The sequence below is a fragment of the Octopus sinensis genome, linkage group LG4, assembly GCF_006345805.1.
Source record: "Octopus sinensis linkage group LG4, ASM634580v1, whole genome shotgun sequence".
Classification (NCBI taxonomy): domain Eukaryota; kingdom Metazoa; phylum Mollusca; class Cephalopoda; order Octopoda; family Octopodidae; genus Octopus; species Octopus sinensis.
In genome coordinates, this window is record NC_043000.1 from 150,490,114 (window position 1) to 150,509,176 (window position 19,063).

Below are 19,063 nucleotides of genomic sequence, written 5' to 3' on the forward strand. Positions count from 1 at the left end.
CAGTTGATTAACATTTTTTGACACTATAGATCAGTGGTTTTCAACCAGGGTTCCGCCTGTACAGTCCAGGGGTTCTGCAAGAAGTTACAAAACTGCTAAATTCGGCAGTAATTTTTAATTCTCCTGTGCAGATATGTGTGCATAAGACTATTAAATTATTGCACACGGGTTCCTCGAACCAGTGGAATGTTTCCTTGGGGTTCCGCTCCAGCAAAAATGTTGAAAAGCACTGCTATAAGATAATGTATGTTGGAGTAGATCTAATCTTGAAAGTCAGTTGGCGAAAACAACGGCGCGTTTTGGTGTTGAGCTTATCAGCGAAGTATATCCTCCGTTAGTAAGATCAAGAGGGATCAATGTGTATAGAAATAAAGGGAATACAGTGATCGTGATTATGAATATCAACAATATGGCTGGGAGAAATATTTAGATGGAGCTTTCCGCATAATAAATACAAATACAGTAGGGTCTCCCACACATAATATATTTGAAATGGTTCAACTGAGAAGGATCAAAATCTAAAAACTATAGCGTCATTACCCCCCCCCACACACACACTCACGGTGATGACTCTTAGTGCATCAAATGAGGATATTTTGCTGAAGAGGTTTAATACTATCGAAACATAGTCTTCACCAGTTAGCTTTAAAGAACAGATCTGCTTCACTCTGCCTCTTATATATTGTCCTACTATTTCGATCTATTGATCTTTATCTCATATACTGAGAGTTTTTAAATTTCAAATAATTCTTATTTAGAAATTGCATGGATTATCTTAGTTGATCAGAGTTTTTCGATTCACTAAGTATATCACATCGGATTTTGACCTGAATAAATTACAATAATATAGTTAAAATTTTCTTTTAGATATTAGTCAAATAGACATGCTGAACTAAAATAAAATGAATTATTAGAAGATGAAATGGTTTCATTTCGGCTTTGATAATTGCTCTTCATTATTATATAATATATTTTTATAAAATTACGGTCGATAAATTAGCAATTATATTTCACACAAAGTGATGAGTAAAAAAAACAAACTATTTTTCTTATTTTCAAATCATTCATTAATTTATCGGATTATTTCTTACTAGATGTATATTGTGTAGATAGAACAAGAAATAAACACTTAGGACACACGAATTTACACCCACGCCCATGCAACACATTATCTATCTATCTATCTATCTATCTTTCCATCTATCTATCTATCTATCTATCTTTCCATCTATCTATCTATCTATCTATCTATCTATCTATCTATCTATCTATCTATCTATCTATCTATCTATCTATCTTTCCATCTATCTATCTATCTATCTATCTATCTATCTATCTATCTATCTATCTATCTATCTATCTATCTATCTATCTATCTTTCCATCTATCTATCTATCTATCTTTCCATCTATCTATCTATCTTTCCATCTATCTATCTATCTATCTATCTATCTATCTATCTATCTATCTATCTATATATCTATCTTTCTATCTATATATCTATCTTTCTATCTATATATGTGTATGCGCGCGTGTGTGTATGTATGTATGTGTGTTTAAGTAAGTATAGTAACCTGCTTTAAACTAAATATAAAAATGTATGTGTAGACAAAATGAATGTGACGTCATGCCTGTTAGTTATGTAGGTGAACAAAAAGTCTAAAAAGTATCTTCGTATTAACAGTGAAAAAAAAAAAAGGTTTAGTTGATGACTAATATCTTCATCATCCAATACGAAAGACAACTCCATACATTTCACTAAAGAATGTAAAATACGCCGGGCGTTGTCTTCTGTACTTGCAAATGAAAATTATATTGGTCATTTGCTTATATGGTGGATTGGCAGAATTGATAGAGTCGCGTGCGAAATATCGCGCAATATTTAGTTGCGCTAATATGCGTTATGAGTTCATATCCTGCATTAGTGCTTCTAATTTCCTTCCTGGGTGATAAAATAAAGTAACGTCGAAATACAGAGGTTGTTATAATCAACGATACCTATTAAATAAATATTTTAATAATTAAATAGGCTTTCACTTAACACGACTTGTCTAAATAAAGTGATTTTTTATAGATTATATATCTCAATCTTTGCTGGCTGTTCAGGAAAAATTAGTAGAATTTAAAATTTAAACTGGCTAAAGAATAAAATTAATGGCTGGACATCTAGTTTAGAAAGAATCCAAACGGAAACAACTAAAGGTATCTCCTATTCTGAGCCTCTAACTATAAAATATGAAAAGTATATTTCTGTTAAGTGATAAAATATTGCCTATCTGTATATCAATGTGCGTATAAATGTATCTGTAAAAGTTTCCATAATTATACTGGAAAATAAATTCCTAAACATAACTGATCTCTTCCTGAGCCTTCAAATCCTGCAGTAATTTGACTTCTCTATGATCTTAAATGAGTTTTGGCTTAACATTTGACAACTACCAGTTGATTGTAATTTGCTGCCTTTAACCCCCTGGTCAGCGATGATCGAATACATTCCAGTTGTGACCATGCTGTGTTTTTCCTATGTTAACCCAGAACATACTAACATGCCCTTCTCTGGGGCAGTAGATTATGAACTGAGGAAGATTTGGCTTCTATTTTTAACAGGTCAAGTAACCACGCATTGAACACCCTCGTTGGCTGAAAAAGGAATATATATATATATATATAATATATATATATATATATATATATATATATATATATATATAATATATATATATATATATATATATATATATATACAAATAAATGAAAGAATGGAGTTGAACGACGATTTAACAAAATTCCTTTATTCTCGACATATGTTTCGAAGGCTGCAAATTCCTAATTTCGAAGGAATAAGGGGTGCATTATGCCGCCTTCTCATCGGGAAAAACAAGGAACTTATGTCAGCATCAAGATGAACGAATTATCCACACTAAGATAATTCATTCAACTACTTATACATATATATATATATAATATATATATATATATATATTATATATATATATATATATATATATAAAATAGTAAAAAGTGAAAAAACTACAGAAGGCTTGTTTTAAAAGGTTAAAAAAATTTTTAACCTTTTAAAACAAGCCTTCTGTAGTTTTTTCACTTTTTACTATTTTATATATATTCAACCACGTGCTTTCACACACCAACTTTCTCACCTATATATATATATATATATATATATATATATATATATATATATATATATATATATATATGTAGGTCCCGGGTTGAGTCGGGGTTATCCACAGTAAATAAGGTACTCAATACATAGCAGAGTAAAGTAATTTATTTTATTTTATTTTATAAATGAAGCTCCTTCTATAAAATAAAATATATATATATATATATATATATATATATATATATTATATATATATATATATATATATATATATTCAGTTTGAGGCGAAGAAGCCGCATCGTACACTAGCTTTTGATTTAGCTAACTAGAATGGTAAATTTTTAATGCGAGAAATTCTACTTAGAACATTTACTTAAATGAAAGTTGATATCAAATTTTATATTTCGAAGTCTCCCTCTTCTGACAATTCTGACAATTTTTCGTTGGACACTTTTCGCTGTTACACCGTTTGACATGCGCAGTGACACCTTGCTCTCTGGATTTCCTAATTCTCTGCCAAAATGTCCACACAAAGACAAGTCGATATTTCTACTTTACCTTTACCTCAATTAAATCAGTTGTCTCAACAGCTAGACCAGGTAACGGCTTTGATAACATCTTGAAACGGTTGTTTATAACGGTTTTTGTTTGACTGACAGTTTTTTGTTTCTTATAAAAGAGTCGAAATTAATTTCTTGATCCGTCATTATTTTAGAAACCTTACAAAATAAAATCTTAATTTTCATCTCAAAGAACATCTGAATACATTAAAATAACTTTATTTGATAAATATTTATATAATTTATTCATCGATACCCTATGAAAAACCTGCGGCAATCTTACGGTTCTATACGAGAACCGTAAGATTGCCAAAACCTGCTTAAATTTGGCAGAATTTTGTTCGGTAAAGCAATTTCAATCTCGTCGGATTTTGTGATATTTCATGAAACAGAATAGAATATTTAAGTTTTGAGTGATAGTGTTACTTAAATGGTGATATTCAGTTTTAAATATCTTGTCGGATGAAGCAAATACTGTTAAATATCCATCTTAATTCTACAAAAGAGAAACCAAAATGATTAAAACTGGACAATTTCATACAAACAGAATTGCAATTTCTGTAAAATGTTTTTTTCCAATTTTCATAAAATCATAACAACAGTAGACAAATGAATAATATTTCTCAATGCATATGAGAGTTCTAAATAAATTAATATCTGATCTAATTATTGGTTGAGCTGAATATATTTGTACATCCAAGTACAAAATGATCTAATTAATTATATGATGTTTATAAATGTAATTTATGAAAATGGTTTGCCAGTATCTTTTGTTCAAATTATCATCATAAAAATATCAGTTTTAATTCATTTTTATTGCAACCCACTGATTGATGCTGTCTGATTTGGTCCATTCATTTGCCATGATCTTTTCTTTAACAATTCAAATTTCTATTTTTTGTTTAAATATATCTTTAATCTTTAATATCTCTGCATGATCCCATATTAAGTTGTAACATAACGTAATGAAATACAAGATATTTGTAATTTTTCTGAGAAATTAATCTGCTCATGTTTGTAAATACACTATGATTAGATGATCTTAATGCATTTTAAATTGTTTAATTATCTAAACTCCTCAATATTTAAGTTGAGTAATATCAAGAATTACTAACTAGTACGTTAATAGTATCTTGTTTCAGTGCTATTATCTACTATAGCTAGCACTCTATGTAATAACAGATGTATGTGCCTTGTCTCATATACAATATTTTCGTGGACAGAAAAAGAGGAGTCAGCTGAAATAATATCTTCAGTGATTGAGTACCTCCTTTAACGGTCCGTGGGGGTGCTACGTATATATCCAATATTACGAAGGGCTCAAGTAAATCAGGTAGATCGGCATATTTGGTAGCCTGTTTGATCAATAAATTATTGGTGCATTTACAATATTTTGTTTCAATGCTATATTACATTATATCTATGGATTTTAGCCAGCATTCTATGAAACGAACAAATGTAAGCATCTTGTTTTTATATACAATATTTTCAAGGATAGAAAAAAAAAGAGATCAGCTGAACTAGTTTCAATCCTAAGCCCTTAATAATCGTAGAGATATAAGCAGTGGGCAGTTGCTGATGAAGTCCCAACAGAGGCCTAAAACTATGCCTGCTGATTCCATTATCCATGTCCACAAAAGTATAGTTTACAGAGTATTTATGGCATATAGTCATAAATATTATCTTGAGTGCAACTGGATGTTTAACGACAATGTCCAGAGAAAATAATTAGCTCTCTGTAACAATGCAATAAAGGTGTTCCCTGATCTGTTGTGGTTAAGCATCCAGTTGCACTTGGATCATCCAATGTAGAAGTTCCAAACGGTCACAACAGTGAAATGTATGGAAGAACAAATTGATATAAACTGAAGTTTATTATAATTTCTCCAACATTTGCTCTGTATATCATAACCAGTACTTTTAAGTATAGTAGTTAACCACTATACTGAAAGCAGGGTGGGTGATGGTAATCTATATGGAGCTCTAAACTTATCAGTAAAGTCATACATCTGTTTGTATACGAAAGGTAGGCTATATATATATATATATATATATATATATCATCATCATCATCGTTTAACGTCCGTTTTCCGCGCTATCACGGGTTGGACGGTTTGACCAGGGTCTGGGAAGCCAGGGGCTGCACCAGGCTCCACTCTGATCTGGCAGAGTTTCTACAGAGTTCCTAACGCCAACCACTCCACTTATAAATGATGTCCTTCTGCATTTTCCATCTACTAAATTCACTTACAAGGAATTGGTGAATAGACACTTGTCAAGTGGACTGAATGCAAATAAAGCAAAAGAAAACCAAAGCAAGCTTCTTAACCATAAATCCATGCCTGTACCCCTCTCTTGTGTGTGTGTGTATATGATGGACTCTCCTGTCAAAGATGACTTTTGAGTGTTCAGCCTTTACTGAACAACCTGCACAAATGGTTTGTTTATAGTGATCAAATGTATGTGCTGTACAGTAGCTCACTCTCTCCATCAAATCAATGTTTTCTGAACAAGTGCACCATCTACTACACGTTCAGTGTTGAAGTGGTCACAGAGCAATGTGAGATGAAGTGTTTTGCTCAAGAACACAGTGCATGGAACTAAAACCATGATTTTGTGATTGAGTGCAACATCCTAACCACTAGGCCATGCATCCTAAACATACAATACTCTTTTACTTGTTTCAGTCATTTGACTGCGGCCATGCTGGATCACTGCCTTTAATCGAGCAACTCGACCCCGGAACTTATTCTTTTGCCGAACTGCTAAGTGACGGGGAGATATACACACCAGCATCGGTTGTCAACCAATGCTAGAGGGACAAACACAAACACACACACGCATACACATATACGACGAGCTTCTTTCAGTTTCCGTCTCCCAAATCCACTCACAAGGCTTTGGTTGGCCCGCGGCTATAGTAGAAGACACTTGCCCAAGGTGCCACGCTGTGGGACTGAACCTGGAACCATGTGGTTGGTAGACAGGCTACATACCACACAGCCACTCCTGTGCCTACAATGTTAGTAAAGAAAGAATAAAGTTATAAAAATAGTGTACACTGATTATATCCTTTTTGACGATATAATGAAAACCTAGTTATTTACTTTTCAGAAAAGCCTAAAACACCCAAACTTTTAATTGCTGTAAGATTATTTTGTGATCAGTCTAATATGTTATATTTTGTTTTTTTTTACCTTTTGTTTATTTCAGGAAATTGAATTTCTAACTCTTTCTTTAAACCAATTGAAAGTAGCTCAAACTAAATTTAGTGAATCTCAAGAATGTCTTAGTCAAGTCACCAAGCAGAATCTGGATAACGATATTCTCGTTCCTCTTACAGGATCTGTATCCTTTTATTGCATTTGTGTATCTTATGTTGTTGTATGCAAATCCAAACTTTTATGCGAGTTCCTCAAACATATCTTATGGATTGATTCTCTTTTCAACATTGTTAGCGTTTAATGGCAGTGGTGATGGGGGTGTTTTTCAGTTACTTAATAGTGATAATAAAAAAAAATAATAATAATGAAATTATTATATACAGTGCTCAGGTGCACCACAACTTGTCAGAAAGTGCATATAGAGTACATGCAGTAATGTACAAATGTCTGGAAAGCGAACAATGTATGAGTCAGATACATGCTTGCGTGTGTATGGAGGGGAGAAAATCAGGTGTAGTGTTGGCGAATCTCAGAATGTTTTAATAGATTCTTTAAAAAGAATCTCTGAAAGATTGTCAAGTTAAAAAAAATGACAAACTGGAAAAATTTATTAATCTCATAAATTCATGAACACCATTAAGCTTTTGTGAGAGTTGTATAAAATAAAATAAAATTTTATTGAAGAGCAGAATCTGAAAACTTATGTAATATGCCATTCTATTTGATAACAGAAAACCGACTTCAGTTTTCTAGGAGTAAAATAACTGAATAAAATCAAAGGAGATTAAAAGTAGATTTGCATGTTTATTGTCTTTAAGCTCCTTAATGTTATTTCCAGATGTATGTTCCTGGGAAATTATCTAATGTTGAAGAATGTTTAGTTGACATTGGTACTGGATATTATATTGAAATGGTTTGTATTACTTCATTTTATATTAAAAAAATTTAAAAAACCGAAAGCAAAACAGAAACATTAAAACTGTAAATTGAAGATTGACATATAATTATAAAATGTATGTTGTTTTAATGTTAAATTTGTAAATTTTCTGAAGTTGACTTTGCCATTTGCCCTTTTGGGGTTGATAAAATAAGTACCGTCCGAACACAAGTCGATGTAATCAACTGGCCCACTTATCCAAAATTTCACATCTTGTGCCTATGGTAGAAAGGATATTAATAGCTTCAGTTGCATACAGTCTGTTTAGCACAGCTGAATTTCTGCTTTTCTGACAGCTGTAGTTATATATAATTGTGGTAAACGTAGAAAGACATGTTAAATGAGATGAACATGACACAAATAGTTGCACTGGCATTCAAAATTTCATTGAATCTCTGTTGACAATTATAGCTTACTAGCAGTATCGCCCGGCGTTGCTCGGGTTTGTAAGGGAAATAACTATATAAGCATTTTTAGCGATGTAAAGTATAATAGCCATTTCAATATGGCTAACCACAAAGGGGGGGGATGTTACTGTAGCTTTTTACGTTCTGAGATTTAATAATAGATTTTTAGAGAGTTACTTCCCTTATATAATAGCAAAAAAATGCATTAAAAATGGGAAAAAATGATGGTAAATCCTTTAAAAATCGTAGACTCATCGTAAACGCGCGCTAATACCCAGAAGGGCTCGATATGAATGATGACTATAAGATACCCGGTTTTGGTTAAACTGCACCGCAAAATGTGGGAGTAGTTAGGAATCTAAATCGTAGGAGACAGACAGCACACAACTTCACTTTTATATATAAAGATTAATAAATTTTAGTGTAGGTGTAAGAAGTTAGCTTCTCAACCACATGGTCCTGGGTTTAGTCCCATTGCATGGCATTTTGGGTGTGTCTTCTGCTATAGCCCTGGGCTGACCAAAGCCTTGTAAGTAAGTTAGTTAGTTAGTTAGTTAATTTGGCTCAAAAGCAAATAGCAAGGCCATGTAGGGGGACATGGAGTTAAGTACAGGGTGGTGTTCATGTAAAGAGTTCAGGCCACTTGAGGTCCAGGGAGGCTTTGAACAAAGCGGTCGTCGGCATCTTTACCATCTCGTCTGGCAGCTTGTTCCACGGATCAGTAAATGAAAACTGGAAGAAACACGCGTTTATTTTCATGTTTGTCCTCTCAGCACTGCTTGACAACTGGTGCTGGTTTGGTTGTATCTCCATAACTTGGCAAAAATTAACTGATAGAATAATTACCAAACTTAAAATTTAGTACTGGGGTCAGTTTGTATCTTTGTGTATGCCCTCCCCCTCACCGCTGCATGACAGCCAGTGTTGGTTTGTTTATGTCCTTGTAACTTAGCAGTATGACAAAAGAGACTGAAAGAATAAATACCAAAAAAAAAATAGAGCCTTCAGGGTGGTTTCCCAGCATGGATGCAGTCCAATGACTAAAACAAGTAAAAGTTTAAAAGATTGTATCATGAAAGCAGAAGTGGATAGTATCTAATAATCTTATTACTAATATGCATACAATAATCTTAACCCATCCTCTTCATTCAATCTGCATCTTCTGGTAACGAAGCATAATTTTTATGTTTAATTACACATAATCTTGCTGTTCCATAATATATTAATTACACGAAATGTTACTGTTGTTATATATAAAAAAAGGATTAAATGATAATGAACTAAAATAATTTTTCTAACTAATATTTCAGACAGTAGATTCAAGCAAAAAGTTTTTCAAGAGGAAAGTAGATTATATCACCAAACAAATAGAAAAGATGCAGCCACTTTTACAAGATAAATACAGGATGAAACAAGGTAAGCTCCCTGTAACATATATATATATATACTACTAACAATATAGGATGAAGTCCCTTTCTCTACAGAAAGGGATTCCATCAAAAAGCGTGGCAGTATATTAAAAAAACCATGACAGTTGAAGTATAAACATCTTATAATTAAGGGCTAAAGAAGGTTATTCTAAAGCCAATACACTGATTTATCCACTTATAATAAATGATGTACTTAAATGTGGTTGTGTTTTTAGCTTCTGCTTTTTCCATGATCACATGTGTGTATTTTATTTATATTCCCTCGTAAGCTCTACTGAAGAAGAATGTATCCTTTATAGGGATTAATTCCGAAATTGATTCAATATAGAGATAACGAAATTTAAATTTTCTAAAGGTTAGTTGCCCGCTTTCAGTTCAGTTTTCCTGTAACAAGTGGATTATAAGTGGATAAATCAGTGTATTGGCTATAGAATAACCTTCTTCTATATATAAGATATATATATATATATAATATATATATATATATATATATATATATACATCATCATCATCATCATTTAACGTCCGCTTTCCATGCTAGCATGGGTTGGATACATACATACATACATACATACACACACTTAAGTCCTCTCACATTCTGAGATGCATAAGGTTGTCAGCTTTCTCTGGTGTAGTTGATCTGATGCTGTTCTTTCCATTCTTCTCCAACTGATTCTCATGCATTTGAGGTCTTTCTGGAATGGTGATTCTTGTCTGGTCTTTGTTCTGGTGTCCAGCAGGTTGTGGAACATACAGACAATTTCTACTATTTGGGCAATGTGACCAGCAGATTTGGCAAAGCAACGGCCATCCAACAAATGTGCCACATCTGGGCAATAAGAGTCATCAGTGTTGACATGAAGGTTCATTCGTATAGTGTAATAGTTCTGCAGTTGGTTCCCTATGGAAGTGAAATTAGGAAAGTGTTGGTGAAAGTCATCAAAAAGCTGGATGTATTGCATTAGCAATGCCTACAGAAGATCCTTGAAGTTACCTGGTAGAATCATCATCATCATCGTTTAGCATCCACTTTCCATGCTGGCATGGGTTGGACTGTGCAACTGGGGTCTGGGAAGCCAGAAGGCTGCACCAGGCCCAGTCTGATCTGGCAATGTTTCTACGGCTGGATGCCCTTCCTAACGCCAACCACTCCATGAGTGTTGTGGATGCTTTTTATGTGCCAGACGAGGCTGGCAAACGGCCCCGATCGGATAGTGTTTTTTATGTGCCACCAGCATGGAGGCCAGACGAGGCTGGCAAACGGCCACGATCGGATGGTGCTTTTTACGTGCCACCGGCACGGAGGCCAGGCGAGGCTGGCACACGGCCACGATCGGATGGTGCTTTTTACGTGCCAGACGAGGCTGGCAAACGGCCACGGTCGGATGGTGCTTTTTATGTGCCGCCGGCACGGAGGCCAGGCGAGGCTGGCAAACGGTCACGATCGGATGGTGCTTTTTACATGCCACCGGCACGTAGAAATCCATCTGTGAAGGAAGTCCTAACCACTGCAAAATACCGTGTTGTTTCTATGTTAATTGAACATTACTCTGTGATGTTCAGTTAGCATATTGAGAGTCCATTGAGTGAGAACAGGACACAGTATAGCAGTGGAACATAAATGTTGTTTAACCCCAGTTCAATCCTGATTGTGCAGAAATATGATCAAAGGCTGTTCAGCCATGACCATTCCTTCTTTCATTTGAGGCAGAGTGTATCTAAGACTGCATTACCCAATGCCTTACTTCTTTTTTTAAGGCTATGCATTGAATGTATCACCATTGCAAGCTGAACATTTCTCTGGCTATGGTTAGTGGACATGCACCAAGGACAGGTGGATTTGTTTTCCTGTCTGAAGCTTAAACGAGACTTGTGCTTCAATGGTAAGCAGGAGAGGAGCATAGAAAACTACAAATAAACTGCTGGAAGGCCATGGGGAACCAGTTCTGTATATTTCACAAGAAACCACTCGTGAATCTTCAGAATTTGGCATGAAGGTCTCTGCTAATGCCTGTAAAACAAGCACAGCATGTAAAGAAAGAAAGAGAGACGTAATCCTTATGGCAAATGACAATTTACACATAACCTTAATGGACAATTACATTAACAAAAAGAAAAACAAATTTATACTGCAAAAAAAAAAAAATTCTATAAATGAATCTTGAATGTTTTTTTTGTCTTTTTAGTTGTCATGGAATTATTACAGATGAAAGTTCAAGCTCAACTGGCTGCTCAGCAAGCGCCAAGCACAGTGAATTCATAAGGAACAATGAAGTCGGAACATTGTTACATCTTCAATAACTAGCAAAACAAAATAACCTTTAAAATCAACATCCCTTTAAATAAAAAGCTTCTACTGGAATGACTACTGGTCTTTATTTATTAAAAAGTTTGAGAGAGAAAATGGGATGTTTTATTCTGAATTAATATTTTCAATTTTCTTATTAAACTTTTGAAGAAAAATCTAGTAATAATTGTGACGTATATTTGCCATTTGAATATGGCTAACCCCTAAGGGTGGATGCTACTGTAGTTTGTAGCCCCAGGAGGACACCTCATCCAGCTGGCTATAGACACACTTTCTGTGCTCTATCAGTATTTGCAAAGGGAAGCCATCCTTCCCGTTTTCAACTTATGATACACACAGACTCGAGTTTCAGGGTATTGACCCGTCATCGGCGTGTGACAATCATAGTTGTCGACAAGAAGTAAGGTTCCCTTCACAAATACATATACTTTTTCCAGTATTGATTGACACTGATATGTGTTGCTGCTATTGTTTATAACTCGCTCTGAGATTTATCATTGTCTAGTAATAATGTTTTTCACCATCATTGTTTACCATCTGCTTCCCCATGGGTTGAACAAAATTTGTTGAGGTGGATCTTCTATGTCAGATGCCCTTCCTATTGCCAACTCTCACCTGTTTCCAAGTAAGGTAAATATTTCCTATGACCAGATGTGTTTCCATGAGAGATTGGAAACGATGAACACCACTTACATGATGTCAAGGCAAGTAAACAGCAATACATGTGTGTATGTATATATATATATATCACCACCACCATGACCGACCAGGCTATCAGATGTTGCTACACATCGCTGGTCACAATGCGCTTCGCATTGATTTAGCCTTCAAATGACGCCACCCTGCTGGCTAAGTGAGCAGGCCAACAGAAGAAAGTTGTGGCGAAAAAGTACAGCAGGGATCGCCACCACCCCCTGCTGGAGCCTCGTGGAGCTTTAGGTGTTTTTGCTCAATAAACACTCACAACACTTGGTCTGGGAATCGAAACTGCAATCCTATGACCGCGAGTCCGCTACCCTAACCACTGGGCCATTGCGTCTCCACACACGCACAGCAGGCTTCTTTTAGTTTCCATCAACCAAATACACCGAAGGCTTTGTCAGCCTGAAGCTATAATGGAAGACACTTGCCCAAGGTGATGCACAGCCTCAAATTATCAAGTAGAGGTTAATGGCAAAATTAAACTTGGGTTTTATTTTGACTATTTGGAACACCATATCGCTGCGCATATTCAATTAGACTAATCTCAGTACTTTGGTAACTTCTGAAGTGGACCAGATTTGAACTAAGAAGGTAAAAGAACATTTTGTCCAACCTCTGATTCTGTTCCTTTTTAGGTTTAATTTCAAAGCAAAATTAACGTTCAGAGGAAAAAAAATGTAAACAATGATATTACACAGTGACTTAAAAATCATCTTTGAATTTTTAGTGACCATTAAAAAAAAACGTCTTTGTATATGCCTTCTTTTCTAATATCCTGAACCTTTAATGTAAATTGAGAAATTACTATGAGTAAATGTGAAATATAGTCAAATTAGTGCTAACATCATCATCATCATCATCGTTTAACGTCCGTTCTCCATGCTAGCATGGGTTGGACGGTTTGACCGGGGATCTGGGAAGCCAGAAGACTGCCCCAGGCTCCGGTCTTATCTGGCAATGTTTCTACAGCTGGATGCCCTTCCTAACGCCAACCACTCCGTGAGTGTAGTGGGTGCTTTTTACGTGCCACCTGCCCTGGAGCCAGGCGAGGCTGGCATCGGCCACGGTCGGATTGGTGCATTTTACGTGCCAACTGCACGGAAGCCAGTCGAGGCGGCATAAAATAAAAAATGGGAATCGTTACACTCCTCTCCTCCCGACCAGATCCAGTCCAGTCGGTGGGGGTCTCTCATCAATGAGAAAGGCCTTGAAATAATGAGTTCTCTCTACACCTGAAACCAACTGGCATCCATTCAGCAGAGCTTTTTTGATTGAAAGCACTTGCACGAAGAAGCTATTTACAATTCTCCCCATTAAATATGGGAGACAACTTGGGAAATATTTCTGTAATTATTAGTATCTTCGCAATATTTGATGCTTTATTAATTAAACCATTTTGTCAGCTCACTTTATACCCTCTGGAACACCAACATAGTTGCTAGGTTCCACTAGAACTATACTTTACCAATGTTTAATCCTTTAGCTTTCAGATTACTCCTTCAAATGTAATATTTATTCACAGTTTCCAGTTAATCAGGCTTTATCCTATAGCATTGAGGTTTTGATGATGTAATCATTTATTTTTAGAATTATATTGTAGCGTAAGTGTGAGAAGCTAGATCAAACCACTTTTAACATTAAACAGAATATATTTGTGCTAGTTTAAATTCAAAGATATTGAACTGATGTTTATGTGTCAATCATTTTTCATCATTATCATTTTATTGTCCACTTTTCCTTGTTTGGGTTGGACAGAATCGAAGATGATCTTTTTGTTCGGACACCCTTCTTGTCCCCAACACTTACTTGTTTCCAAGTTCAGTCTTAATTCTCATGTCTGGACATGTTTAACCCTTTAGTATTCTGATTATTCTATCAAACATAATGCTTATTGATTCACATTGATTTGAATTAATCATGCATTATCTCATATATTCAAGATCTTGATGGTGTAATTACTTAATGTAGAATAACATTGTAGGGTAGGTGTGAGAGCCTGGATCTGGTCAGTTTGAACATAAAGCAGATTAAATATTTTGACGGGATATGGCCGGTTTAAATACTAAAGGGTTAAAAGGAAGATTAGAAATAAATGTCATGCTAGTATGATGATAACACTCATTTACAACTACTGCACAATTGTCAAGATGAACACCTGATGAGCCTCTTAGTTTCTGTCAACCAAATCAACTCACAAGACTGGTCTGCCTAGGGTTAGACGACACTTGCTCAAGGTGCCATACAGTGGGACTGAAACTGGGAAGCACTCCGTCGGTTACGACGACGAGGGTTCCGGTTGATCCGATCAACGGAACAGCCTGCTCATGAAATTAACGTGTAAGTGGCTGAGCACTCCACAGACACGTGTACCCTTAACGTAGTTCTCGGGGATATTCAGCGTGACACAGAGAGTGACAAGGCCGGCCCTTTGAAATACAGGTACAACAGAAACAGGAAGTAAGAGTGAGAGAAAGTTGTGGTGAAAGAGTACAGCAGGGATCACCACCATCCCTGCTGGAGCCTCGTGGAGCTTTAGGTGTTTTCGCTCAATAAACACTCACAACGCCCGGTCTGGGAATCGAAACGGCGATCCTTTGACCGCGAGTCCGCTGCCCTAACCACTGGGCCATTGCGCCTCCATGGGACTGAAACTATGTGGATACAAAGTAAACTTCTGAACCACATAGCCATCATCATCATCATCATCATTTAACGTACACTTTCCATGCTGTCATGGGTTGGATGGTTTGACTGAGGACTGGTGAGCCAGATAGCTGCACCAGGCTCCAATCTGATCTGGCAGAGTTTCTAAAGCTGGATGCCCTTCCTAACACTAACAACTCCGAGTGTGAAGTGGGTGCTTTTTACATGCCACCAGTACAAGGGCCAGTCAGGCGGTACTGGCAATGGCCACGCTCGAATGGTATTTTTTATGTGCCACTTGCACTGGCAAGGATCTTGCTCGAATGTTGTTTTTCATGTGCTGGTAACGATAATGCTTGAATGGTGCCTTTTACGTGCCACTGGCAACTATCACACTTGGATGGTGCTCTTAACGTTCCACTAGCACAGATGCCAGTCAGGTGGTGCTGTCATCAGCCACGTCAGTGAATGTGATTTCAATTTCACTTGCCTCAACAGGTCTTCACAAGCAGAGTTTAGTGTCAAATGAAAGAAAGTGGGCTGGTGGCACCACTGGTTATGGTCTCACTTGGTTTGCCAGGTTTTCTCAAGCACAGCATATTTCCAAAGGTCTGTCACTAGTTGTTGTCTTGGTGAGGACTAATGTTCGAAGGTCGTGCTTCACCACCTCATCCCAAGTCTATCTCTTCCACATGTTCCTTTAACCATTTGGGTGTGACACTTTTTCACACAGCTATCCTCCTCCATGGCCATACCAGCGCAAACGTCTCTCTTGCACACTACATTTGATGCTTCTTAGGTCCAACTTTTCTCTCAAGGAACTTACACTCTGTCGTATATGCACTGATATTACACATCCAGCGGAGTATACTGGCTTCATTCCTTGCAAACTTACGCATGTCCTCAGCAGTCACAGCCCATGTTTCACTGCCATGTAGCATGGCTGTTCGTACACATGCGTCATACAGTCTGCCTTTTACTCTGAGCGAGAGGCCCTTTGTCACCTGCAGAGGTAGGAGCTCTCTGAACTTTTCCCAGGCTATTCTTATTCTAGCAGCTACTGACTTGATCACCTAGGTAACGGAAGCTGTCAACTGCTTCTAGTTTTTCCCCCTGGAATGTGGCAGTTGTTTTCTGCATATTTTCAGTTATTTATTGCTCCCGAGCATCTGCCACATACAAAAACTATCTTCCCATTTAGCCTTCCTTTGATATTGCTGCACCTGTATCCATAGCTTACACTGGGTACATCTTATATTGCCTTCCTACTTATTAAGACTTTGGTTTTAGCTACGTTGACTCTAAGGCCCTTCGATTCTAATCCTTGCTTCCTCACCTGAAACTTTTCACACCCTAAACTTCATCTCCAGTTCTGATAGTGACTCAGCAATTAAAGCAAGGTCATCAGCATAGAGGAGCTCCCAGGGACATTCTATCTTGAATTCCTCTGTTATTGCCTGGAGGAGTGATAAATAGGAGGGGGTTGAGGACTGAACCTGGTGGACCCCTACCTCTACACAGAATTCTTCACTGTACTCATTGCCAACCCTCACCTTACTGACAGCATCTCTTGCACAGCTCTCACTAACCATTCATCTATCCCTAGTTTCCTCATTGACCACTAGATAAAGGATCAGGGGACCCTGTTGAAGGCTTTCTCCATGTCAACGAAAGCCAGGCTCAGGGATTTATCTTTGGCTAGGTATTTCTCCTGCAACTGTTTTACCAGAAACATAGCATTAGTGGTGCTTTTCCCTGGCACAAACCCAAACTGCATCTCATCTAGACTGACCTTCTCCCTAATTAGTTGGGCTAATGAAAGTCCCCGTGACTTTCATTACCTGATCCTGTAATTATTTGTATCTAATGCATCACCTTTACCTTCGTAGCAGTTGACTATAGTGCTGCTACACCAGTCATTGGGTATGATTCCTTCATGTATCACCTGGTTGATTAGGCTGTAGCCGACACTGCCAGATATTTTGAGCATCTCTGAGGTGATTCCTGATGGGCCCGGGGCTTTCCCTATATTCATACCCTTAATTGCTTTATCTATCAAGGCACTCTCAATTTAGATAGCTGGTCCCTCTGTTGGGCTGGCATTCGGCAGGCTCTCTTCCTTCCATTCACTATCTTTACTTAGCAACCTTTCATAGTGGCATCTCCATACCTCTCTCTTTGCAGCCTCATTTAATACAAGTGAACCATCATCCATGTGGACATATTTCTCTCTCACACACTGTCTTGCAACAGGAAATACCTCAAGTCTTTGGTTCTCATGACAGAACATTGACAAATTTTTTCTTATCTGCTTCCCCGCTGGCTAAATAAACCTGTCTCCTAGCTTCCCCTTTGGCAGTCTGGTACCATTCCCTGCTACCACCGTTCTTCCAGTCCTTCCATGCCCGTTTCTTTTCCCTAATGGCCCTGTCAACAACATTGTTCCACCACCATGTTATCTTGGGTCGAGAGGGGACTTTGCAGCATCCACAGATCTGGTCCTTGGCCTTCAGCAGGTTGTCCCGTAGAAGCCTCCAGTTGTCTTCCACATCATGTGATGTTATATCCCCCTCTATTTCCTCAAAAGATTAGAGTAATACGTCTCTGAATGACTGTACCAATTAGGTTGGCTCTTATTGTATATAACAGCCTCATGCTGACCAATTTTCTCTAAGTGAAATTTGGTAGTTTGCTCACAAATATGAAGTTTGTCATGAAGTGTATACATGGGTGTATATTTGTACACAGTAATTAAATTATCTTAAAAAGTATGTCAGATACAAAAGGAGGCACTCTGTATAAAATAGGTTCTCTGCCCATTTGATAAATAGCAGCTGAAATAGTGAGGTATAAATTACTAAAAGCCTTCATCATCATCATTGTTGTTCAACCATGGTCGAGACAATGGAATTTACCATGCTACGCCAGACTTCACGGTCCATCATGGCATTACGGAGGTCCTGTTGCTGGATGCCTGTATCCCTGGAGATTACATCAGGGTAGGAGAGTGTGCGCCCTCTGGTATTGCGAGTAGATGGCTTCCAGAGAAGAAGAGTAGAAATTACCTCTTTTTCAGCTCTACAACAATGTCCAGCAAACTGGACTCTCTTACCTTTCACAAGAGATGTCACAGGTGGTAGTTTCCCATATATTTGCATTTTGGTTGGATGGCGCTTCCACGAGATTTTAAAAGCCTTGAAAGAAGTATCCTAAAAGCCAGACCAATGATTGAAGCCAGTAAAATTACTAAAGCTTATAAAAAAATAACAGCCATTATCATTTAACATGACGGTTATGTTAGAACCAAATAACAATATGAATATAAGTTTAGATGTACAATGTTTAATTTTAAAAACAGAACTGATTTAATTTTTAAATCATGAAAGAGCTTCTGTACAAATATGTGAAAACTGAAATTAAAATGAAAAATCATTTTAATTTGATATTTTAAGATTATAAGCAAGATAAATTGTGTGAACATTACTGAGATTATAAAGGTACTGATTCTCCAGGATTCAAATTTAAGAGAATCAAAATTTTTAATATTCTTTTCTACTCTAGGCAAAAGGCCTGAAATTTTCTTTGGCAGGAGGGGGCCAGTTGATCAGATCGACCCCAGTATACAACTGGTACTTAATTTATCGACCCTGAAAGGATGAAAGCAAAGTCAACCTTGGCGGAATTTGAACTCAGAACCTTAAAGACAAACGAAACACTGCTAAGCATTTCGCCCAGCGTGCTAACATTTCTGTCAGCCCACCACCTTAGAATTATTTTTAATATTACTA

General features: G+C 36.9%; 1 protein-coding gene across 1 annotated transcript; it reads left to right on the plus strand.

The window, feature by feature from the left end:
- Positions 1-3,566: 3,566 nt before the first annotated feature.
- On the plus strand, positions 3,567-11,984 carry LOC115210899 (prefoldin subunit 5). Its single transcript, XM_029779672.2, has 5 exons — positions 3,567-3,723; positions 6,898-7,032; positions 7,687-7,761; positions 9,503-9,608; positions 11,809-11,984. The coding sequence occupies exons 1-5, from the start codon at positions 3,646-3,648 to the stop codon at positions 11,883-11,885; spliced, it is 471 nt and encodes a 156-aa protein (XP_029635532.1). The 5' UTR covers positions 3,567-3,645; the 3' UTR covers positions 11,886-11,984.
- The last annotated feature ends 7,079 nt before the right edge of the window (positions 11,985-19,063 follow it).